Raw genomic sequence first — 26714 nt, 5'->3', positions numbered from 1 at the left:
CTCAGACAACACCACAACAGTATTACTTGCCAGACCGGGGCAGAGATATAGAACGGGATATCACCAGTAGGCTGATGAGCACTGTGCATAATTCGTGCCAACGGACGACTTCAACCAGCAGTTTCGTATGGATGTTAGAGGAGAAGCGAAAGACCCGAGTCCTGAGGCATCCCACGTTGTAGGACTCAACCTCTCCTCTTCCCTCCCTGCACCAAAACTGACTTCAACTTCAACCAGTCCTGAGAAAGGAGGGGAATCAACACAAAACAAGGTGCAAACCCCTGTGCGAATCAGGCCGTGAATAATTGGAACCAAGCCCACGGCTGCCATAGTGGCCACGAAATCCTGTGATACTCAGACCCTTGGTCCAAAGGTGGCAGGTTGAAATACCCCAGAACTCTTAAGCCTGGGAAACCCCACTGGCATCTCAGACGCGGAGTTGAGGAGCGCAGCAGGGAGGAGGCTCCATTGCAAGGAGGAAGGTAAGTGAGTGCCAATCTCACCGATGCCTGTGGCCCAGCCTAACAAAAAGGGTCTCACACCTGGAAATGTCTGGGGCAGGGCCTCTGGAGGCAGCCAGAGACTCACAAATGACAAGCGTCACACCCCCTACCCCTTTCGTGGCTGATGCCACACTCAAAACCTGGGAAGACCTAATTCAGAGAGGGGAAATAACCCCCCTCCCCTTCAGTGCCTAAACAGATGTTAGTAAAGCAAGCCAAACCAGTTCTTTCATCCGCAATCAAGTTGGAGTGTGAGAAACAGGGATCAGTAACAGCAAGAGCTATTCTTCACGGACCCAGGTAAAGTAAGAAGTGCCCGAGAAGTAGTGTTGGCTAGAATAGTACCCACAGAATCCACAGGATCAAAAGACAGGACCAAGTAGAAAGTGTAACAATTAGAGCCTATTGTTTTTTTAAAGCTTCTATGTGGACAAGAATGCCCAAACTTTCTGTTCATGAATCTGCTCCAGTTAAGTCCCAGTCCCTGATGACTTTACTTAAATGAAGTCTGTTTCCTAGTATCATATGTACGTTAAGACCTATGCCTAGAGGAGGAAAATCTTTGCATATCCTGCTTTATGTGTGATGGCTTCCATCAGCAGAGTTCTGGCTCATGGGGAGGCAATGTAGCTTTTCTACTACCCTTTCCTATAGTGCATTTCTCCAGGGGAGCTACTGTCATTAGAAAGATCTCGAGGGGCTATTATTTCTGCATTTACTTTGGTGGTTGGAATGAAATACAATTACAAAATTAAAATAGTCCAATCATATTTAATCTTTGCATCACACAATTCCAATTCAATAATACACAAGTGAAAGCATGTGTATAACATTCCAGCAACACAGCAGAGACATATTTATTTATTTATTTATTTTATTTTTATTACATTTATATCCCGCCCTTCTCCGAAGACTCAGGGTGGCTTACAAGCTTAGCAGTAGCCTTCATTCTATGTATATTGATGACAATTCTATGCCATGCAGATTAGTGAGATAAATGAAGAACGGCGTACGTATAATCTAACACAACATATTAAGTTTAATAATGGATTTAATTCACGACTGCCCATCATATCTTTACATACACACACATAACAGAGGGTGAGAGAGAAAAAAGACGGGGGAATTTTCCCAGATGAAAAGAGAGTCAAAACCATTTTTTTCATGAAATCTAACCTGTACTGCTAAGCAGATTGACAGAACTAGGTCAAATACTACTCTAGTGGATCTGGCCAATTTCAGTCAATTGGCTGAAACTGCACCTGAGACCAGCCTTTTAAGAAAATCATTTCTGGAATTCAGATCTCAACACACTATTCCTCTTAGAGACAGGTAGAGAATAAAGGATGTTATATCAATCAGCTCTTTTTTTACCTGACAAAGTGGATTTTTTCCTAAATCTTCTATTATTTTAGTACTAGACAATGTTATCTTGTGAACATACCCCCTTCGGTGAACAGAACAGGATAGGATGGCAGATAAAATATTAAGACAGCTAATTTGCCAACTAAATGATGAAAGCAAACAAAAATAATTTTATACTTGGCATAATGGTCACGGACCCAGGCAAAGGCAGCTATATATATTATTTTATTGATTTGTAGATAAGGAGCAGGAAAGGTAAATTTTGCAGGAAAATCACACCTGTTTTTCAAGACTTAGCTGCAGAGTCAGAGGTTCTCTTAAGGCAGTAGCACCCAACCTTTTGGGCACCAGGAACTGGTTCCATGGAGAGAGGTTTTTTTCGTGGACCGGAGAGGGCGTGGTTTTGTGTGCTGCCTCTCATAGGAATTTGATATGGTGTTTAATGATAGGAAGCCCAGGGCAGAAGGTACGCAACAAGCTACTGGGGAAGAGCAAGAACTCTTGCAGTGAATAGTCAAGGTGTTAATGATGTGTCTGGAGCAAATCCAGCAGGAATCCCAGCTGTTGTTGCAGCCATTGGTGAAAGCAAGAGTCGCACTTGTCAGGCTTAAGCCCAAAGACGCCACAATGAAATCCAATTGACTCTAGTTTGCTTATACCTAATAGACAGAATCTTGCCAGAGCAAAGCTGTAACCTTCTAAATTAACAGATATAGCCTAGGAGATTCTAGACATGGCTACTTTGAACCTTTTCCTCCCTCCCCCACCCAGTTCAGGACTGCACAGCCTCTTGTTTGGGGCCTCTCTCTGGAATGTGTTGTCTCCTCCATGGGAAGCTGTGATGCTATAGCTGGACATGGCCGCCATGGACGTCTGGAAGGCGAGCTCTGTCTTCCGTGTCCAGTTTCACTTCACTGGTGGACCCTGGAAAGGGTCAAAAGTCATCCTGTAGGGGTGACCAGGAAGGACAGGATCTCCGTTGGATCGCGAGAGGGTGGCAGCCCTTCCGCTTGATCCAGGGCAGCCCTCCAAACCGGCAGACGAAAGACTGGACATAGTAATATGGCTCATCAGTAGGCTGCAGACAGCCAAAGTCACACTTACCATCTGTGATGCTATTGCCAAGATTTCACCACCACCCCAACTCATCTTGCTGCACATTCCATCACAGCGCTACACAAAGATACATTGTATAGCAATGTGGAATGTCCAAGGAATGAGTCGGGATACATCAGATGTCATCACCAGGAGATGAAAACCATCCTCTTTGACATCAAAATGAGCTACACTGGATAAACAAGTTATTTCCAGTCAGAGGAATTCCATATCTATTGATCAGTACATGACACCAGGAAAATGTATGGAGCATTTATTACAAAAAAACCCCCCACCCAAGCAGTTAAAATCTTCTGGGTGATTAATGATTGCATTATGATCATCCAAATCTATGCCAAGCTCCTCAAAATCACAGTTGTCCAAGTCTACATCCAACAGTTGATGTGACAGAGCTTGACTTGGAGGGTCTCTATGCCACCACTGAAAAAACTCTGAAACAAATGCTTCCAAAAGACCTCATTTACATACTGTGTATTTTCAATGCAAAAGTTGGCAACTAAGCAGAAACAGGCATTTCTGGCAGTTTTGGACTTGGGGAGAGAAATAATGCAGGTTATTACTTAGTTCAATTTTGCCACGAAAATAGATTGCAAATCACAAGGACCTGGTTCAAACAGCACAAGTGTTGCTTATACTCTTGGACCTCACCAAATAAACTGCAGTGTAATCAGATCGACTATGTCGTTTGTAGCCGTTGGTGGTCCAGTTCAGTCCTCACTTTCAAGACATAACTGGGTGCTGATCTGGGTGTCAGTTATGAATTTTTGGTGGCTAAGAACAGAGTGAAACTATGCAATATCAGAAAGACAGTACCACCGAACACATTTCATATCGCCAAAATCCCTTCCATGTATGCAACTGAGATGAGAAATAGGCTTGAACTCCTGGATACTGCTGAAAAGGCACCCAACGAACTGTGGGAAGAAATTCAATTGCCCATCATTTGAACAGCTGTCGAACACATATCATACAAGAACCCAGAGTAAAACCCCGAGTAGCTCTCAGATTAAACCGTCAGACTAGCCAAGCTATGAAAAACAGACAAAGTAGGAGGCAAATGGGAGGAAGCAAGGAGGTGAAATGTGGATTTCCAAAGAGCAGCAAGACAACAAAGAACTGGGAGCAGTGTTGCAAGTAGCTAGAAGAGGACTGCGTAAAGGACCACACCAGGAATGCATTTGCCCAATCAAAAGAATTCAAAGATGATTTATTGCTCATAAAAGCATCATCAAAAACCAACAAGGTCAACAAGACCAACAAGGTGTCAAGAACAGATAGCGAGAATATACAGAAGAGCTATACAGCAGCAAACAGGAGGCCCAGCCTACCAAGGATGATGAGGAAAGGTTGGAAACTGATCAAAGAGAGAAGCAACCTGGAATTAAGGAGAACCTTCCTGAAAGTAAGGATAATCAACCAGTGGAACAGCTTTCCTTCTGAAATCTTGGCCGCTCCATCACTGGAGGTTTTTAAGAAGAGGCTAGACCAGGGGTAGGTAACCCTGGCTCTTTTATGACTCGTGGACTTGAGTCCTACGGGAGAAGGGCGGTATATAAGTTTAATAAAATAAAATAAATAAATAAATAAATAAACTCCCAGAATTCCTGAGCCACCATGGCTCAGCATGGAAACTTCTCCCTTTCCCCTCAGCATGGCTGGCTCAGGAATTCTGGGAGTTGAAGTCCACGAGTCATAAACGAGCCAAGGTTGCTTATCCCTGGGCTAGACATTCACCTGTCTGGGACAGTATAGGTTCTCCTGCTTGAGCAGAGGGCTGGACTAGAAGATCTCCAAGGTCCCTTCCTATTCTATTCTATTCTATTCTATTCTATTCTATTCTATTCTATTCATTCTATTCTATTCTATTCTATTCTATTCTATTCTATTATTCTATTCTATTCTATTGTTTTTTAGGAAGAGGTCATGTGGGCAGTGAGCCAACTACCAAACAACAAAGTGTTGATACCATCTCCATAGAATTGCTGAGGCTTGTATCACCCACAACTATCATAGTCTTGAGCAAGAAAATTTGGGAAATAAGCATGACCGCAGGATTGGAAATGGTCAGTATTCTTTCTGTTGTAAAAATAATGCAGCTTCAAGGAATGCTCCAATTATCACACAATTGCTTCAATTGCCCTTATTCCTCATGCTAGCAACATTCTCCTTAAGATTATATAATGATTGGCACTGACCATCAAAAGGGAATTACCAGATCTTCAAGCTGGTTTCAGAAGGGGTCATGACACTTGTGATCATAAAGGTAGTTGTTGACTTATGATTGGTCATTTAATGACTGTTCAGAATTATGATGGCCTAGTTAAGGGTGATCTACAGCCCTAAAACATTTCTGGCTATCATACATTGTTATTTATTTTATTTATTTATTTTAATCCCATTTATATCCCGCCCTTCTCCGAAGACTCAGGGCGGCTTACAATCTAAAGCACAATGTGCTTAGCAATATGCCTTCCCCTGCAGTCATATGATTACATTTCTGGCACTTGGTAACTAGTTCACATTTACGACTGGTTGCAGCATCCATTGGTCACATGTCTGTGATTAGTCACAGTTTTTGCTGGCAAAAACGCCCATTTGACAGTTTTTGCTGGCAAAATGCCCATTTGACAGAATGGATTCAGACTTACAGCAGCATGATTCACTTAACAACAGCTGCAAACGCATTCATAAAATCAGGTATTGTCAAGTGGGTACCTCAGCTTATGACCATCACAACTTATGGCCATCACAACTTGACCAAAATTCTGGACTATCTGTATTACAAATCTATGCTAAATCAGGGAAAAATCTCAAAAATATCAAACGAACATTTACATCTGCTTTATTGATTCCAAGAAAAGCCCTGAATTATGACAACCTATGGACAACCCTAGAAGATTTGGGGGTGCCAAAACATCTGGTCAAGTTGTTGCAGTTGCTGTACACAAATCAGGAAACCACTTTGTGAAATATCTGAGTGGAGACAATGACTGGCTAAAGATAGAGAATGAAGTGTGACAAGGTTGCATTTTAAGTTTCACCTTATTCATTCTGTATGTGAAGTGATCATGAGGAAGTTTAATCAAATCTTGTATTCATTTTAATAATTGCAACAGAATTAATTTAATAAACTCTCATGATATAGGGAACTTAGGAACAACTTTTGTTTTTTGTCGCTAATACCCTCTTGTGTGAGTCTAGGACAACTCGCCACGACCAACCTGCCATGGGACAACTTGCTGTGGGACAAGAATTACACTATTATCAAAGTAATGGTGGAATAAAATCTTAAAGAAAGGATTCAAAAGGAGGGACAAAATGAAATGTAATTGACCAATAATTAAACTGAACAGTTGAATTGTCCTGCGGTGAGCTGGCCATGGCCAGTTGGCCGTGGCCAGTTGGCTGCAGCGAGTTGTCCCATTTCACTTTTATGTTGTTCTCCTTTTTTTCTCCTTGTATATTCTGTTTAGTTCTCTTATTTTATACGCTGTTAATAATAATAGGGAGCACGATAGCTCAGCAGTTAAAGACTCTAAGCTCGTCAGCTGGAAAGCTGATACCTGGGTTTGAGACCTGATCACTGCACAACAGGGAAAGCTCCCATTCCTGCCGCAGCTCCTGCTCACCTAGCAGTTCGAAAGCCTGCAAATGCAAGTAGATTAATAGGTACCACTTTGGTGGGAAGGTAACAGCATTCCGTGTGCCTTCGGTATATAATCATGCTTGCTACATGACCATGGAAAATGTCTTTGGCAACGTTGGCTCCCTCAGCCAAGAAACAGAGATGAGTACCACTACCTAGACTGGACAGAGAAAACTTCACCTTTACTACTGTTAGTAATATTTTTTTTAAAAAAACCCAAACCTTAAAATCTAACATCTTGCTACAGTATCAGAACCAAATAACTATACGGATATACCAGCTCACAGAGACAATGAAGCAGGCAGCCCAGCAGATAGGACAGAATTAAAAGCAAACATCATCACATACGTGTCCTTTTTCCAATGGAAACCCAGACTGATCTCACAGCTGCTATTGAAACAGCTGCCACTGTACCCAGGAGCTACTTCCTCACCAAATATAACGATAATTTTAGAAAATTCTTTGCCTTTCTTGCTCAGTGTCAAATGTGCAGCTTTCTTTCCTCCGCCTGAATCCATATAGGGATATGTATGAACCTAATGACGGAAAAAACAACAGGCCTTGATTTGGTAAGTTATGCTAATTTTGTAGCACACCAATGAAAGCATGTGGTGGTGGGGGGCTGCTTTGTAACTGTGTACTCATTTTGCTGCAGCCAGCAGCTAAGGAACTGAATGTCTTTTCCCCTCCCTAATTCCACTGCAGGTGATGTTTCATATTTTTATATTCTTAAAATGAGCTCCCAGCGATACATGTGTCTTGTAGCCTCCTTTTTCTGAAGATAATTTTGGTTAAGAAAGAGTGAGAGATTGGCTCAGAATTATCCAATGTGATTTCCTTGTCCTAACTCAGGGGTAGGCAACCTTGGCTCTTTTATGACTCATGGACTTCAACTCCCAGAATTCCTGAGCCAGCTCCCAGGAATTCTGGGAGTTGAAGTCCATGAGTCATAAAAGAGGCGAGGTTGCCTACCCCTGTCCTAACTGAACACATTGATTACATCACTATCCCTGTTGTTTTAATATCCAGTGCAAACACTGTTGCTTCAGTTTCAAAGAAGCCACAGTACTATATCAATTTTAGACTCAATTTAGCAACTCTTCCCTCTTACATAAAAGGAAACATATGGAGCTTGTTAAGTAATGTGCTTCTATACAATTCTTATGTGCAATTAGTCTTGTGAAAGACTAATTACTCTAAAACATGACAATGAAAGCTGGAACTTCACAGATGTAATCAAAAGAAAATCTTCAATGAAGTACATGCAGGTAACACAAGATCGAATACTTACTTGGGAGTCTTCCGCTGAGTTCAGCAACACATATGCCAAAGTAACCATGGTTAAAGTATTTAACAAAAAAAAAGTACAACAATTTTGCCAAGAAAAATGAATCATGCTTGCTTATTAACAGTTCTAAGGCAAAAAAGGCCACAATCTGGAGCTTCTGCTACATTGGCATTACATGATTTAAGCAACAGAAGCGTTTAAGGGGCAAGATATTAAATGCACTAGTGTGAGGAATAATGAACTGTGATCACAGCATCTCATAAGTATATACTTATGAGATGCTGTGATGTCAGTTCATTATCCCAAAATATATGGTGAAGTGAGCACCATTAAATGCTATATCAATCCCAGGACTAAAAGAAACTAGCAAAAGAAATTAAGAAGGGAAAGTCCTTTCTTCCAAAATGCTAAAAGGTGAATGCCCACCATATTGCATTTATATGAATTTCAGTAGCTACTGAACATATTTGCAAATTATGCTAAGCCACATTGAGACTTGATTTAACATTTGACAAACCTGGAACATCGTTTAGACCGTTGTTTCTCATCCTTCCCCCCCCCCACCCTCCCACCTACCTTATTTTACTTCTGTTTACACCCTGTGCAGATCTCATTAATGGATCTCATTACATGGGATAGTAACTGATGCATCTTCTACACTGTAGCCCGTAAATCATGGTTTATGGCTTAGTGGGATAAGAATTCCTAAACAATTGTCTCTTTTGTTTTTGTGCCTCCGTGTCAGTGTTGACTCCTGGTGAGTACTTGAACTAGTTCTTGAAGTTCCTAGGGCTGAGAGAGAGGGACTACTAGTCACCTGGCTGGTTTCATGGCTAAGGTGGATTAGAATTCACCTTCTCCCAGTTTCTAATCTCATATTTATATCACTACCCCAAATGGGTTCTCATGTTTTACTTAGAAATCATAATTAACAAAACCATAGCTTAATATACAGTATCTGAACTGTGATTAAGGATTAGTTTATGGTTTGACCACCATTAACTACTCAGAAAATTGGAAGAACAAGAATGGCTGCATGGTACAATCTTGCTCCAGTTTCTTTTTCAGGTATATGCCAACAGACCCTGTTCCCTGCCCCAGTTACTACACAGATAGCAGGAAGGTTGAGAAATCACGGCCATCAGCACCTTATTACAGTGTATTATCTTGGACAGGTACCCTGAGTTTCATACATGTGTCTCTTTGTGTATCAGCAGCATCTTGTGGAAACCAAGGAACATACACATTCATACAGACAGCAAACTCCACTTCTAGAGAAAACAATAGACCTTATATATGATTGCTTAGAAGAAATTCTCATTACCTTCAATATTTTCAAATAATTATGCAAGTAACATTACAACGAAATGGTGTCTGGGTGTTTGTTTGTTTTTTGGAGGGGGGAGTGCTTTTGAGTCAGTCAGGATCCCTGGTGACTACCTGAACTAGTCCTTGAAATTTTCTTAGCAAAGTTTGTCAAAAGTGGTTTGCCCTTGCTGCCTTCCTAGGGCTGAGAAAGAACGCTTGGACCAAGGTCACCCAACTGGCTCTGTGCCTAAGACAGGACTAGAATTCATGCTCTCCCAGTTTCTAGCTGGATGCCTTCACTACTGCACCAAAATGGTTCTAGGATGCTAGCAGACACAAATTACAGTCAAGAACATATATTGATTTTGATACCTATTAGAATTATGAAGATACAAGAACCAAATTTCATCTGAAGTGGGGAAACAAAAATGGACCTAAACCTGTAAGAAACCAGGGGAGGCTGATAAAGAAGGAAAGTTATATGCATGGGCAATAGTTCATAATAACGAGACCGATTATTAATCCAGAATCCACCTCTCTAATCACATAAGATGATCCCAAAGAGGCATTCTTATTTAAGTATTTTTCAGATGCAAACTTACATATGCATCACTTGATTTAGCAGCATGTTTTTATTGCAGAACAAATGGAAAGTGGCATCAAGGAAGAATTGAAGTGTTGAAATAAATTCCAGCGAAAATATTTCCTGGGATTGGAGAAAGTATGTGAGGGGATGTTGGTTTACTACAAATGCTGTTTACTTCAAATACTGTGGCAAATGTAAATCTTTTCCACCTGCAACCAAACTCTTTTAATTTGCAGGTGTGGCATTATGGAACAGTTTTTAAACTGCAACACAGTAATTCTATATGAAGAACCCTTTATTAGACCTTCCGGTTGAAAATGAATGTAATTGTGCTCCATGTAGAAACTGTTCTTAATGTTAAGTTTCAACCCAACTTTTGCACTCTCCTTCTTCACCCGCAACAAGAGGCTCTTTAGTTCTTCTTCACTTTCTGCCATTAGAGCGGTATCATCTGCATATCTTAGGTTGTTGATATTTCTTCCGGCAATCTTAATTCCAATTTTTGATTCATTTAGCCCTGCCTTTCTCATGATGTGCTCTGCATATAAGTTAAATAGGCAGGGCGACAGTATATAGCCTTGCTGGACTCCTTTCCCAATTTTGAACCAATCAGTGGTTCCGTGTCCAGTTCTCACTGTTGCTTCTTGGCCCGCATATAGGTTTCTCAAGAGACAAATAAAATGGTCTGGTACGCCCATCTCTTTAAGAACTTGCCACAGTTTGTTATGATCCACACAATCAAAGGCTTTAGCATGAGCTTAAATGGACTCCAGAAGATGGTAGAGGACAGGAAGGCCTGGAGGAACGTTGTCCATAGGGTCGTGATAGGTCGGACACGACTTCGCAGCTAACAACAACAACAACAAAGAAACTGTTCTAGCACCTTGGCTTAGAAAAGTCTCAGTGCGCCTGGCATGAATTGGTTTTCTTACGCTCCACAGGTGCTTGCAAAAAGAGCTCCCTTAATGGTAGGATGCCCCTTCATGGATTACTGCCTTGTCGTGGCGAAGGGGCTTGCGTAATTCAATGAAGCTATGAGCTATACCATGCAGGGCCACCCAAGACGGACAGGTCATAGCAGAGAGTTCTGACAAAATGTGATCCACTGGAGAAGGAAATGGCAACCCACTCCAGTATCTTTGCCATGAAAACCCTATGGACAGTACCAAAAGGCAAAACGATATGACGCTGGAAGATGAGCCCCTCAGGTCGGAAGGCGTCCAATATGCTACTGGGGAAGAGCAGAGGGCTAGTACTAGTAGCGCCAGAAAGAATGAAGCGACTGGGCCAAAGCCGAAAGGACGCTCAGCTGTGGATATGTCTGGTGGTGAAAGGAAAGTCCAATGCTGTAAAGATTTTTTCTCCATAGGAACCTGGAATGTAAGATCCATGAATCAAGGAAAGCTGGACGTGGTCAAACAAGAGATGACAAGACTAAACATTGACATCTTAGGTATCAGCGAACTAAAATGGACAGGAATGGGTGAATTTAATTCAGATGACCATCAGGTATACTACTGCGGGCAAGAATCCCTCAGAAGAAATGGAGTAGCCTTCATAGTCAATAAAAAAATAGGAAAAGCAATACTGGGATACAACCCTCAAAATGACAGAATGATCTCAGTTCGAATCCAAGGCAAACCATTCAATATCACAGTAGTCCAAGTCTATGCCCCAACCACCGGTGCTGAAGAGGATGAAATTGACCGGTTCTATGAAGCCCTACAGCACCTTATAGAACTAACACCCAGAAATGATGTCCTTATCATCATGGGGGATTGGAATGCTAAAGTAGGAAGCCAAAAGATAACTGGAATAACAGGCAAGTTTGGCCTTGGAGTACAAAATGAAGCAGGGCACAGGCTGATAGAATTTTGTCAAGAGAATACGATGGTCATAGCAAACACTCTTTTCCAACAACCCAAGAGACGGCTTTACACATGGACATCACCAGACGGTCAACACAGAAATCAGATTGACTATATGCTCTGCAGCCAAAGATGGAGAAGCTCTATACAGTCAGTAAAAACAAGACCAGGAGCTGACTGTGGCTCAGACCATGAGCTTCTTGTTGCAAAGTTTAGGCTTAAATTAAAGAAAGTAGGGAAAAGCGCTAGGCCAGTCAGGTATGAATTAAATCATATCCCTGTTGAATATACAGTAGAGGTGACAAATAGATTTAAGGAATTAGATCTGATAGACAGAGTGCCTGAAGAACTATGGAAAGAGGTTCGCAACATTGTACAAGAGGTAGCAACTAAAACCATCCCAAAGAAAAAGAAATGCAAGAAAGCAAAATGGCTGTCTGAGGAAGCTTTGCAAATGGCTGAGAAAAGGAGGGAAGCGAAAGGCAAGGGAGAAAAAGAAAGATATGCCCAATTAAATGCAGAATTCCAAAGAATAGCTAGAAGAGATAAGAATGCCTTCTTAAATGAACAATGCAAAGAAATAGAAGAAAACAATAGAATAGGGAGGACCAGAGATCTTTTCAAGAAAATTGGAGAGATGAAAGGAACGTTTCATGCAAAAATGGGCATGATAAAGGACCAAAATGGCAGGGACCTAACAGAGGCAGAAGAGATTAAGAAGAGGTGGCAAAATTACACAGAAGAACTATACAAGAATGAGCTTAACGTCCCTGATAATCACAATGAGGTGGTCACTGACCTCGAGCCAGACATCCTAGAATGTGAAGTGAAGTGGGCCTTAGAAAAGCTGAGCAACAACAAAGCTAGTGGAGGTGACAGTATCCCAGCTGAGCTATTCAAAATCTTAAAAGACGATGCAGTAAAAGTGCTACACTCAATTTGCCAGCAAATTTGGAAAACTCAACAGTGGCCACAGGATTGGAAAAGATCAGTTTACATTCCAATTCCAAAGAAAGGCAGTGCCAAAGAATGTTCAAACTATCGCACCATTGCACTCATTTCTCATGCTAGTAAAGTTATGCTTAAAATCCTACAAGCTAGACTCCAGCAGTATGTGGATCGAGAACTACCAGAAGTACAGGCAGGATTTCTAAGAGGCAGAGGAACCAGAGATCAAATTGCCAACATACGCTGGATCATGGAGAAAGCTAGAGAGTTCCAGAAAAACATCTACTTCTGCTTCATTGACTATGCTAAAGCCTTTGATTGTGTGGATCATAACAAACTCTGGCCAGTCCTTAAAGAGATGGGCATACCAGACCACCTTATTTGTCTCTTGAGAAATCTATATGCGGGCCAAGAAGCAACAGTGAGAACTGGACACGGAACCACTGATTGGTTCAAAATTGGGAAAGGAGTCCGGCAAGGCTGTATACTGTCGCCTTGCCTATTTAACTTATATGCAGAGCACATCATGAGAAAGGCAGGGCTAGATGAATCAAAAGTTGGAATTAAGATTGCCGGAAGAAACATCAACAACCTAAGATATGCAGATGATACCACTCTAATGGCAGAAAGTGAAGAAGAACTAAAGAGCCTCTTGTTGCGGGTGAAGAAGGAGAGTGCAAAACTTGGGTTGAAACTAAATATTAAGAAAACCAAGATCATGGCATCTGGCCCTCTCAATTCCTGGCAAATAGATGGGGAAGAAATGGAGGTAGTGACAGATTTTATTTTCCTGGGCTCCAAGATCACTGCAGATGGGGACTGTAGCCAAGAAATTAAAAGACGCTTGCTCCTTGGGAGGAAAGCCATGGCAAATCTAGACAGCACACTAAAAAGCAGAGACATCACCCTGTCAACAAAAGTGCGTATAGTCAAGGCTATGGTCTTCCCAGTTGCAATGTATGGCAGTGAAAGTTGGACCATAAGAAAGGCTGAGCGCCAAAGAATTGAGGCCTTTGAACTATGGTGCTGGAGAAGACTCCTGCGAGTCCCTTGGACTGCAAGGCGATCAAACCGGTCAGTCCTAGAGGAGATCAACCCTGACTGCTCTTTAGAAGGCCAGATCCTGAAGCTAAAACTCAAATACTTTGGCCACCTAATGAGAAGGAAGGACTCCCTGGAGAAGAGCCTAATGCTGGGAAAGATTGAGGGCAATAGAAGAAGGGGACGACAGAGAATGAGGTGGTTGGATGGAGTGACTGAAGCAGTAGGCGTGAGCTTAGATGGACTCCAGAAGATGGTAGAGGACAGGAAGGCCTGGAGGAACATTGTCCATAGGGTCGCGATGGGTCGGACACGACTTCGCAACTAACAACAACAAATGGTAGGATACATTTTTCATGAGTTAGGCATCCATCCTGATCTAAATCAGAACAACCTACTCTAAACCACATGGGTGGAGGCTATCTTCTTCTACCCAGCCTATACATTTCCAATAGACACGTCTACTATCGATGTTACTCATTATGCTAGCAAGACTTACTGGGCAATAACGGGCTGGAACATTTTTACTTCCCTTCTTCCAGATAGCTAGACAAATCAGTTTTCAGGGTCCCTTCCAAACATTCCCCCCCTACTTCTAGCGAGAAGCAGCCCATCTGTTAGCAGAAGTCCCTCATAGAAATGTGTCCCATTATCAAAAATTCCAAACAATTCTGATTGGCCCCATCTATAGTCAAATGTTCATTTCTAGTATTCTCTCTCCCAAATCCAAGTCCTTCAGCAGGAAGGAAAGGAAAACGAAACATCCCCGATGTTTCCTCACCCTTCTGCCCAGTGCCCTGTAGCCCCTGGCAGCACCTTCAGTGGTACGTCTGGCTGTGCTGTTTGTTTCCACATAGTTCAGTAGGAAGAAAAACTGGTCAGTGGGAAGATCTCAGCAGTCTGGCTCATTCTGGCGTTCTTTTTGAAGCCTGTGTTGTATTCTTACCCCAAGATGGAAGCTTGTATGAGCAAAAACTCTCTTACACAAAGAGCAAAATGGGAGCAGTCACACATTGCATTAAACCGTGATGGAGCCTATTTAATTTTTATCAGCATCTTGTGGGAACCAAGGAACTGGTTTATAAACTTTGGCTAGCACAATCTAGGAACTCAATCAATTATGCTTTATTCAATAAACTGTTATTAACTATGAATCCAGTGATACACGGCTATATGTAAAAAAAGAAGTAAGCTTTCTATGGTATCTTGGTAGGAACTAGATAGCGGAATGCTCCTAGTAAATACCAGCTCAAGTTCTTTTTCCTAAAATATAGTGGTTGTATGGCAGATCGATATAACGTTTGTAGATATTTAAATATTTTATTTTTTATTTTTATTTATTTCTTCAATTTATAGGTCACCCAACTTCTAAACATCTATGGATGGTTTATAACCCCCACCAAAGAAAACCCCTATCATAAAAAGAATACAATCAACTGGAAGAGCAAAATATCAAAATAAAAGCAAAATAGATCAGCACAAAGTGGAACAATACAAAATAACCCACCTACCCCAAAAGGAGAGGGGGCAATCAAGGCCTGGTAGAGTAAATTTTTCAATAATTTCCTGAACAATGTAAGGGTAGGAGCCACAGAAATCTTTGGGTGGAAATAATTATATATACAAAGAGAAGTGTATAATTTTTGTTTGACTGAAAAATTAAAGAAATGCAAAAATATTTTCTTTCTTGCAAACATGATCAGAGTCTTAATTTTATATCACACTATTGCAATTACTATCATATATTTATTGCAACTTATAAATCAAACGAGAAAACTATCAATGGATCAATGAGTCAAACTAATTCAATATATTACAAGCTACTAAAAGTACAGTTTAACAATTTTTCAAAAATCACTATTTTCCAGAGACAGGTTTTTTTTCCTATTTCATTGATTTACATAAAAGAAATTATTGGATAATATCATCATTAAAATATTTTACAAGTCTCTTTTTTAAAAAAAGTCATTAAAATAGTTGCCTAAAATAGTTTGCTTTAAAAAGCAAATAAAGTATATGTAGTCCTTGACTTGCGACCAAATTTAATCCAGAATTTATGTTGCTAAGTGAAATTTCTTAAGTGACTTTTGCTCCATTTTACGGCTTTTCTTGCCACATTTGTTAAGTGAGTCCCTGCAGCTGTTAAATTAGTAACATGGTTGTTAAGTGAATCTGGCTTCCCCATTGACTTTGCTTGTCAGAAGTTCTCAAAATATAGATCACATGACCCCAGGGATGCTGCAACCGTTATAACTGTGAACCAGCTGTCAAGAATCTGGATGTACATCATGTGACCATGGGGAGACTACAATGGGCACAAGTGTGAAAAATAATTATACGTCACTTTTTTCAATGCTGTTGTAACTTTGAACAATCACTAAACAAACTGTTGTAAGTTGAGGACTACCTGTATTACCAATTTGTTGAGAAATACGCGGTTAAACACAGTGTAATAAAAGTCGTGCTGGAATTTTATCCCCAGTTATTCCTCCATTACAGATTAAAGCTACTATAGTAGAAGTTTACTAATTTCATAATCCAGTACCATTTTCTAAAAAGCTACTATAGTTGAACTATATCTATTTCATATTCCACTATCATTTTATTCCGTAGATTATTTATAACTGATTCCTGGAATGCATTGAAAGATCAATTTTCATCTAGCAGCTATGTTTACAGAACATATAAGAAGATAAACTCCAATCTTTGGATACAATGCCATCTTGTATCTGTCACTATTTGTTAATGAAAATCTTAAGCCATAGTTTTGATTTACAAAAAACTCACTTTGTAACCAAAGTATCTCAATCCAGTTTTTATTTCATTTTATTGCACTTTACTTCACTGCATTGTATAGTACTGCATTCATTTTTTTAATAGTTAATTTTATGTTCCTGGGCCTACCCTATGAAATCCAGACACGGAAGCTTTGTTCATGCCGTCACAAATACAAAGGGAGGCGATTTTAGTCTTGTTTGAGAAAAACAACATTTGCCTCTTTATTTAAGCCAATCAACTATCAATTTTGCAAAGCCACATGCCAGAGCCCCAAATAATGCTGAGATCCAGACTAGAGAATAACTGTAGCATGCAGAAGCCATCATTTCATGGTTTGGGAGTTGTTAAACTATGGTTTGCCACAAAAGCATACTACATTTCTTGTTTCCTCTCACAAGCACAAAAATCCATAATGTGTAAAGCTATACTTTCTCATTTACCCAGTAAAGAATGGTTAAGCAAAAATTGTTGCATGAATGCAGCTTGTGTAATACGTTGCATACACATTATATTTTCCTGTCTTCTTGTTTTTAAATTTAAAGATAGGATATGTGGGATATGGACAGGCCAATGGAGAAAGAAACTGGTACAGTTTAGAATGCAGTACCCTTTTGCATTGGATCATCAGATCACAAGCTGCATTATCACTGGATTTACACATAATGCTAAATCATAATGTGGTGTTTTTTTTGGCTGTGCTTTAATGTATTGTATGAATCCAGCCACTGTGTTTATAGATGGTAGTTTATGGCTTTATTAAATAAATCATGCTTAAGTAAACCATGCTTTTGCCTCTGAACCAAGCCTTTGAAGTAGTACCTTCCTCTTCCAGAAATTTTCAATCACAAAACATTAACATGATCAGAATTCTGGAGAGGAAGCATCATCATTTTGTTCTGTCCTTAAAAATTACACAGCAGAGACTCAGGACAATCTGATAAGGTTTATAGATTATGCTAGGCTGCTATACATTGTTTGGCTTTGACTTAGCAGTGTGTGAATCTAGCCACTGAGATTTGTAAACAATGGCTTACGGCTTAAAATTGGGAATTAGTTGACAAATCATGGTTAAAACTCTGAATCAAGGCATCTGCACCAATGCTGCAAATATACAAGATTTGCTAAGGTACCCTTATAAATAAAATGATCATTTCAGTTTGATTCAGTTTCCTGTAACATTAATTTAAAAATAATTTTCATCCTGAGCTGATTAAAGTTCAGCATGTAACCCTAAACCTAACACATGTAGTTTTCACATGAATTTCCCATCCTCCTCATGCAAACATTGAAAATCTGAGTATCCAGCTCTTTATAAAAAGCAATTCATATGAACTGTATAAAATTACTAAATATCAGTTACTTCTGAAATGGAATTATACTACTGAGAAGAAATCCTCCAACAGCACAATGCCTAAAACAAATTCCAGCTCACAAAGTTTACCTTCCATTGTAGACAATATGTTCCACCAACAAAGTGTTTGCTTTTTATGTGTAAAGAACAAAATAAAATTACTGGATATTCAATTTAGTTAATAAATAAAAGGTAACTTTTATTAACTTCCTTTCCAGGGCAAGCTGTTATGCAACAATGAATCTCTGGTTGCCTAGCTTTAAAACAAAGGGAAAAGGCGCTGTTTCAATAGCCTGTTTCTCATCTTACATATTCCAAATAAATTGGTTGATTTCCAAATACTCTTGTACTTATAATAGCTCTCTCCTGTCAATACCTGTTCATGACATGACAGTGTTGTCAGTTTCACTCGTTCTATTATGATTATTTTGCCATAAACTGAAAATAAGGGACAAGAACAGAGTTTGTTCAGTGATATCAGAAGAGAAGATGTGTGTTTGCGATTATGAATTACCAGAAATGTTCTTGAAAAATGGAGAAAAAAGAATGTGATTAGAGATGAGGGACATAAATGTACCTGAAGCATTACCCAAAGATGAGCTCTGTTGCAACCGGTATAAGGGGTGATGACAAACATTGCTGCCTTTTCTCAAAAGGAATTATTCCGGGACAAGGAGCACTAGGGGATAATCTTTCGGTATGACTATGCTGAGCAGACATCTCTAGCACTGTTTGACCCAGTCAGACCTTCAGCTGCTAGATATCAACAGACATTTTTCAGCTAGACAACATTTTTTTCCCTCTTTTCTGTACTTTCTTAAACAGGGCAATCCTATAGTATGTGGAAAGAAAGGGAGGAAACAAAGCAGGGGAAAAATTTCTTTTCCGATACATTGCCAGCTTATGGTGACAGGTGGGTGGAAGGCATAGTTTGTTTTTCTTTTCTATTTGACTGTTTTTGTACCTTCTTACTTTCTCCTCCCACAGCTTCTAATCAAAGGAAAATGAACTATCAAGGCTAGCACAGTTCTTCTTCCACAGAGACTAGAAAAATACCGGATAGTGTGGATCTATCACTTTCTGTGTTGGCTCACCTCTGGCACGTGTGTTGACTGTCAGAGTATCACTGGCTACAGACTTTTTGGCAGGGACAGGAAAGAGGCTTGCATGATCCTCTCAATACTGAATCTTTTTTTTTTAAACAATGGAGAAGGTAGAACTTGAGAGATCGAATGGCCCTTGGAAAACCCTATCACGGAAACATAAACTGCAGTCTAGAAGAAACAGACTTTTCTTTTCAAAGCACTTTCTTACCTGTTTTTATCTGTTGCTGCTATTCAGAGGAAGGCTTTTAAAATAAAATCTTAAAAAAGCACGTAATATTTAAAGAAAAAACAGTAAGTGATAAAGGCCTTTCATCTCCTCTCTTAAGGAGCTTATGTGAAATACCTTGGTTACACTGGGGAAGCAGACAAATCTTTTTTTTTTTCTCCCAAGGACTCAAACTGAAAACAGAGGAGTGGAATGAAGATGATGATTTAGGGGATTAACGGTAGAAATCAAGTAATAAAGAAAAAAAGGGTCCAAACTGTTATCAACCTCATCCTTTTATCCTCTAGTATGTCAGATTAAGAAGCTTTGTTATATTATACTGTACACAATCAGGATATTAAACAAATCAATGACAAACAAAACCTTAACAATTTGGGTTGACTATATTACCTGGAAATAAAAAAGTAAAATTCTAAACAGTATCAACCGTAAGGGATTGGGAAAAGAATTGTGCAAAAGTGTATCTTAAGCAATTCTCCAACAACCAACAACTCTTTTTGCTATATAATATCTTCATTATATGGCTTGGGTGACATTAGCAGCACTTTACCAGTTTAGATTAAGATTTAGGAACTACAATTTACTATTGCTAATTCGATCAACAGACATTTTACCTGTGGTAAATATTTTTTTGAGTTGAGGACTAAAACCTAAGAAGAATTATAGCTTAATCATTAATGCAATCTAGTTTCTGACAAGACCATATGGCTCTTTTAGTAAATTCACAACCTTAATCCTTTTTGCTTCTGAACTATATCAACAGTATACAAATCACTTGCTTACAAAAAGTGGAGATTTACTTTTTAGAACTGAACAACATTGAAAAGTTATTCAGGATCTATTTTGATCCGGGACTCATGACTCTTATTTGCTTTTTACCTGCTTGAAATTCTGTAGCATCAGCCTGGAATTAAATTATTTTTTAAAAAAACAAAACAAAACAAAACACTCCTTTAAGGCTATGAGTATGTAAAGAAAGCCTTCTTCCTTCCGATGGACTTTATAATTTCTCCTTCCAAATTCTGCTGTTGGGAGTCTTTTAAGGGCCTACCTGAAAGCACATCCCACTGAATCCTGCTATTATTTTTATCCGAGACACACAAAAGCCATGAGGCTGTTGAAAAGAAGTTGACTGAGCCAACAAGAGGCAGAGTTTCATTTTCCAGAAGCATTACAGTATCACTTTCCTTCTCCACAGGGGTAAAAAAACGCACAACAATCCCCATTCTTCCAAGCTGATGCTAGCGGGCTGGCTGATCAGACTGTCAGGGAAATTTTGCTTTCGAATGCCATCCTGTGGGGCATCTTGCCCATCCCCAAACTGCCTGCCCCGATACCGCCAAAGAGTATTATTATATGTCTCTACAATGAACTCAGATGCTCTCCAGCCCCCCCAAAATAAATGCTTTTTATTTATTTATTTATTTATTTATTTATTTATTTATTTATTTATTTTATTTATTTATTTATTTATTTATTTAAATTCCATTTATATCCCGCCCTTCTCCGAAGACTCAGGGCGGCTTACAAGCTTAGCAGTAGCCTTCATTCTATGTATATGCCTGCTTATTAGGGCTTTTCACACACACCCCAAGCGGCATTATTACAAAGTCAGCTTATTGGTGGTGGTGGTTGTTCTTGTTTTGCTTTACAAATCCAACCATCACCCTGGACCAAAAAAAACCACAAACCTATGTAAGGCAACCGCATTCCCACCCACACACCCCCTCTCCTCTTTTTCTTCAGGGAACTTTGAGCCGTCCAGCCCAGCGTCCTAACTCCAGAGGCTAAACGGGGCAGGCGGGAGGGCGGGAGGCAAGATATTGCCATAAAGGTCCTTTTTCCTACCGCCAAGATATAACAGCTTCAGGCACAGCCCAACAACCCAAGAGGCCACCACGCCAGCCCAAGCGAGCCCGGTTTCCGCCCGTTGGCGACGGGAAGAGCGGACCTTCCCCCCCCCCCATCGGAGGCTGAGGCGAGATGGGGTTGGGGAAGAGACGAGGGAAGGCGATGCCCAAGGTAAGCCTCTCCTCACCTTTCGAAAAGCATGCGGATGACGAAGATGCCGAAGGCCAGGGGAAAGGCTAAGTAGAGGTCCTCCACCTGAGGGAAGGTGGCTTCCTCGGTGTTCTTCAGATCCGCCCAAGTGACATTGTGGGGCAGCCAAAACCTCTCGTTCCAGAACCAAGCCAGGATCCCTGCCATCTTTGCTTTGTCTGGCTCAGCCTTCCCGACAACAACAACAACTCCTTTTTTTTTGCTTTTTTTGCTTTCCTCCCGCTTGCCGCCGCCGAAGAAGAAAAAGATGCACGGGCGCGCGCGGGTACCCGCCGAGCTTAATGTGCCTTAAATCTGGCCGGTCAGCGCTATTGATGCTATTCTAAACCCCTCCCTGAGCGGCGGCGGCGGCGGCAGCAGCGGCAGCCACCGCCAAACTGGGCCCGCCCAGCCTGCCAGCTTGCCGGCTAAAACGAAGAGGCCGCCCTGCCTGTCACGAGTCCTTTTTTTAGGAGGCGCCCTCTGATTGGCTGCTGGGATTGTCAACCAGCCGGACGCGGGCAAGTCCTAACGCTCCCGCTGAGGCTGCTTCGGCCCTCCCCTTCTCCCTCCCTCCCACCCCCACCCCCCCACCCCACCCCACCCCACCCCCAACCAGCCCGAGCCTTCCCTGTTCGACCGCAGAAGGAACGAAAGGGTGGATTCTGGGCCGGGCCGATTTTCCTTTCCTTGATGAGTGCTGGAAATTGGGTTTGGTTTGAAACCTAACGCGGGGAACGTGCGTGTGTGTGTGGGGGGGGGGAGCGGGTGGAGGGCGAGACCTGACGGGGTGATTTGCGTTACTCGCAGCGAATCGAGCCGCTCTTTGCAAGGGGAAAAAAAAACAACCACGAAGCGTTTGCCCGTTAGGTTGGGAATAGGGGTGTGTTTAGGAGTGTGCGTGTGTGTGTGTGTGGCGCGGGGGGGGGAGGGGAGGGAAACCGAGATTGGTGGGCAAACCGCTGGAATAAGGTCGCGTGGCGGAGAAACGTAACGGGACATAACGAAACGCAGGAGCCCGTCGGGTTGGAGCAAACTACGGAACCCGTTATGGGTTCCCCTAAAAAAGGGAAACCGGTGTGCGTAGTTTTGTGCTTCTGTGCCTAGTGGAGCTGTAGGATAGTTTACCCCAGAGGTAGGCAACCTTGGCTCTTTCATGACTCGTGGACTTCAATTCCCAGAATTCCTGAGCCAGCTATGCTGGCTCAGGAATTCTGGGAGTTGAAGTCCACGAGCCATAATAATAATAATAATAATAATAATAATAATAATAATAATAATAAAAATAATAAAAATAAAAATAATGAAAATAATAAAAATAATAAAAATAATAAAAATAATAAAAATAATAAAAATTAATAATAATAATAATAATAATAATAATAATAATAATATAAAGTTGGAAGGGACCTTGGAGGTCATCTAGTCCAACCCCCTGCTCAGGCAGGAAACCCTATACCATTTCAGGCAAATGGCTGTCCGGTCTCTTTTTAAAAACCTCCAGTGTTGGAGCATTCACCACTTCTGGAGGCAGGTTGTTCCACTGGTTAATTGTTCTAACTGTCAGGAAGTTTCTCCTTAGTTCTAGGTTGCTTCTCTCCTTGACTAGTTTCCATCCGTTGCTTCTTGTCCTGCTTTCAGGTGCTTTGGAGAATAGCTTGACTCCCTCTTCTTTGGGGCAGCCCCTCAGATATTGGAACACTGCTATCATGTCACCCCTCACCATGAAAGAGCCAAGGTTGCCTACCCCTGGTCTACCCTTTCCCTCAAAAAAAAAATGAGGTCGCAACAGCAGCTTTGGTGACAAAAGTCAGTTGGGTCCTTAGGGGGGGTGTGCTCTAATTCCCACTGCATTGAGAACATTAAAACACAAAACCACGGAGTAAGCCTGTACTGTCAAAATAATTTTTTGCTGAATGAAGAAAACGCCTTTAAACACCTTCTAATCAACCGGAGTCCTAAGGGTAGGAGGAGAGGCCAACTGACTCAGTTACAGCGCTTATGGATAAAGCTTAGGCATCCCCGGCGGGAAGCAAACATGATATAAAACATGTTGTTGGTTTGTGTTTTTTTTACCCTCCTGAGGCAAGAAGTGTTGCACTTGTGGCAGATGCTGGGAGATTGGTACAGAAGGGAGTTTGCAGTGCGACATCAGGGCCATCATTCTGACTCAGTTCCTGGTTTGGTGTGTCTTGATAAGGATTTAATTGCATGCTAACTCACCAGCTGTGTTCTCCCAACACACTAAGCACCTATAAAGAATTCATGATGCTGTCCCTGAGGCTATTTTATTATATGATTCATTAACAGGGCAGAAATCTCCCTGAAGCTCGTGGTGTTATGTGAATCTGGCGTGGCCATAATTGCTCATTTTCAGAAACTAGAATTTAAAGATTTGTTTAAGTTTCAAATGTGGGCTATTCTTCAACCCAAATAGTGTTTATTTACCCCCTAGAGCGATACAGGGTTTCCCTCATTCTACACTAGCCACTCAAGACACAGCATCAAGACACAGCATAAAACTCACTCTTCCAGTTGTTCCTGCTATAACCCTTGAAGCATATTGGACAGTCATTCAGTCCTAGTGCTGAAACTTCTCCGCTATTCTTTTTTTTTTAATTAAAGAGTTTTACAGATACATTTTAAACATAAAAAAACATAAAAACCCATCACCCCCACCCAATTCCCCCTCCCTCTCCCCCCCCCCGACTTCCCAGAGCAAATACAGGGTATTGACCCTAACAATCTTAAACTATAATATGCAAACTAACTATAATAACACTTTAAGTCCTATCGCACTTTAACTCTCCTTAAAAATAACTAAATAATAACAAATCTTCTATCTAATACTCATTCAAATGCTAAGTGAAACATTTGTTAAGTGAGTTTTTGCCCCATTTTACAACTTTTCTTGCCACAGTTAAGTTAGTAACATCGTTAAGTGAACCTGGCTTCCCCATTGACTTTGCTTCTCAGAAGATTGCAAAAGATTATCATAACACTGCAGGACACTGCAACCGTCATAAATATGAGTCAGTTGCAAGTATCTGAATTTTGATCACATGACCAAGGGCACAGGTCTGCAACCCACGGCTCCGGAGCCGCATGCGGCTCTTTCAGCCGTCTCCTGCGGCTCCCAGTCTTCTGCCATGTGTAGTCCAAAAAAAAAAAGTGGGACTAAAAAAGTTCAACCAATCAATTCAAATATGCAGTTTAGGTGCATATCTCGCCTTGGCTCCACTCTTCAGTCAAACCCTGTTCTGCGCATGTGCGCATGTACGTGCATGCCCACACATTTTTTGTGGCTCCCAGTTTTTCCTTTTGTGAGGGAACCGGTTCCGAGTGGCTCTTTCACTGTTTCAGGTTGCTGACCCCTGACCAAGGGGATGCTGCAATGGTTGTAAGTGTGAAAACAATCGTAAGTCACTTTTTTCAGTGGTGTAACTTTCAACATGCCCTGTTCACCGCCCTGATTCCTTTGGGAGAAGGGCGGTATACAAATTAAATTAAATTAAATTAAATTAAACAGTCACTAAATGAACTGTTTTAAGTCAAGGTCTATCTTATTTGGCATTCAGACAACATGATAATCGTCAAAATCATGCTTAACGTAAGGGGATAATGGGAAGTAAGGTGGCCATGAACTTTGTGGCTTGTCATGCAAACAGCCAATAATTGGTTATGAGTGCATGCGGGTGGTAAGGTGAGATGGGGCTGCCGTCTTAAAATTGGGTTTGCCAATATATGTGACTAAAATGTAATTTGCTAGTTTATTGCCAGATCTGTGTCCAGTAATAAGCACATATTTTTGCTTTGAGCAAAACAATTAACAAACAGAATGAAAACTTAATAAAAGATGGACCAAGAGAACATGGAAACAATGGTTGCTAAGATTAAAAAAGGCTTAGACAGAATATAGTCCATTTGATGAAGGGTAATTCAGCTGCCTTTAGAAAGCTATGGGCAGAAATTATTTGATCACAATCATGGGACGCAGAAAGCAGAGCTGATCTGTTCCTCATTGAAACCCACAGTTTTCCTTGTGTTTTGATCAGGGACACACAAACAAAATCGTGGTTTAATGAATAAGGCCTAATTTGTTTTAATTTGACATACACCTTTTAAAATAGTGTCTACACTGTGCACTGCTGTGACTGCCATTTTGATTTTCTGATACTCTGCCCCACCCCCATCTCCTGGCTTTTTTTTATTTGTTTTGATAACACTGATGGGAGTAGCATGGCCGTCTTGTCCTTCAGATATCATGATTTTTCCCTCTCAAAAACACTTGGATTATAACTGATTAAGGGCTTGGACACTAAAACTTATGATGAACGGTTGCAGGAATTAGATTAGGCTAGTCTAGAGAAAAGAAGGACCAGGGGAAGCATGATAGCAATGTTCCAATATTTGAGGGGTTGCCACAGAGAAGAGGGTGTCAATCTATTTTCCAAAGCACCCAAAGGCAAGACAAGAAACAACAGATGGAGACTAATCAAACAGAGATCCAATCTAGAACTAAGGAGAAACTTCCTGACAGTGAGAACCATCAACCAGGGGAACAGCTTGCCTTCCAAAAATGTGGGTGCTCCATCGCTTGGAGGCTTTTAAGAAGAGACTGCACACATACCTGTCTGAAATGGCATAGGGTTTCCTGCTACAAAAGTGGGTTGGAACAGAAGACCTGCAAAGTCCCTTCCAACTCTAATGTTCTGTGATACAGTTTTTGTACTATTTTATCTAGGTGATTTTAAAAATGGCTTTCTGCCTGCCTGCCTCCTTTTGTATGTGATCATGTAAGTTGCTTTGGGAATACATACCGAGAACTATATGTTTGGGTTTCACTGTTATAACTGAGAAAGAGAAAGTATACAAATCTTTCCTTTTTTAAAAAAATAAACAATTTATTAAAAGTTTTACAAAGAACACAAAAACTAAGAGAGTAGAAACAGTAAAGAAAGAAGAAAGAAGACAAGCAAAAGTCCAGAAAGAACGAATGAAAAAAAGAAGCTTCCAATTTCCTTTGCAATAAACGTTATTACAAATTTCAAAATTATTTCTTACTCTATAATTACAAAGCACACTTTTTCGATTCCCATTTTTTTCCTAATTATCAAATTTACAAATCATAAATGCATTTTTCATTTTCATGCAAACAGTCTATAAGGCAGAGGTGTCAAACTGCCGGCCCACGGGACAGATGCATCACACCAAAACCACACCCATCCCATTGCCGGCAATAGGAAAAAAGTCGTGATACGTCACGACACATCACGTGACGTCGCAGGTTTGACAGCTGTGCTATAAGGAGTTTCCAGTCAGCCATAGATATAGATATTTTTTTCTCTCTAAGCAGAGAAGTTAATTTAGCCATCTCCACAAGTTTCATCATCTCCACCAACCATTCCTTAATTGTGGATAATGTTGAACTTTTGCATTTTGGGGCACATAAGAGTCTTGCTGCAGGTGTTGTTTCGAAAAACAGAGTTCCAGGAAAACCTGTATAAATCTCCCTAACTGGAATCTGTGGAATGTTTATTTTAA

At 40.8% G+C, this 26714-nt stretch overlaps 1 protein-coding gene across 1 annotated transcript in view; it reads right to left on the bottom strand.

The window, feature by feature from the left end:
- CERS6 (ceramide synthase 6) overlaps positions 1-21705 on the bottom strand; it is a 112357-nt gene extending 90652 nt beyond the window's left edge. The window contains exon 1 of the mRNA XM_083365691.1: positions 21169-21705. Within this exon, the coding sequence (XP_083221817.1) occupies positions 21169-21338 (170 nt within the window). The 5' untranslated portion in view covers positions 21339-21705. The remainder of the gene's footprint in view (positions 1-21168) is intronic.
- Positions 21706-26714: the final 5009 nt, after the last annotated feature.

This window comes from Vipera ursinii (assembly GCF_947247035.1).
Source record: "Vipera ursinii genome assembly, chromosome: 1".
Taxonomy (NCBI): Eukaryota; Metazoa; Chordata; class Lepidosauria; order Squamata; family Viperidae; genus Vipera; species Vipera ursinii.
Note: the sequence above shows the minus strand (reverse complement) of the source record. Positions and strands in the feature narration are given on the sequence as shown.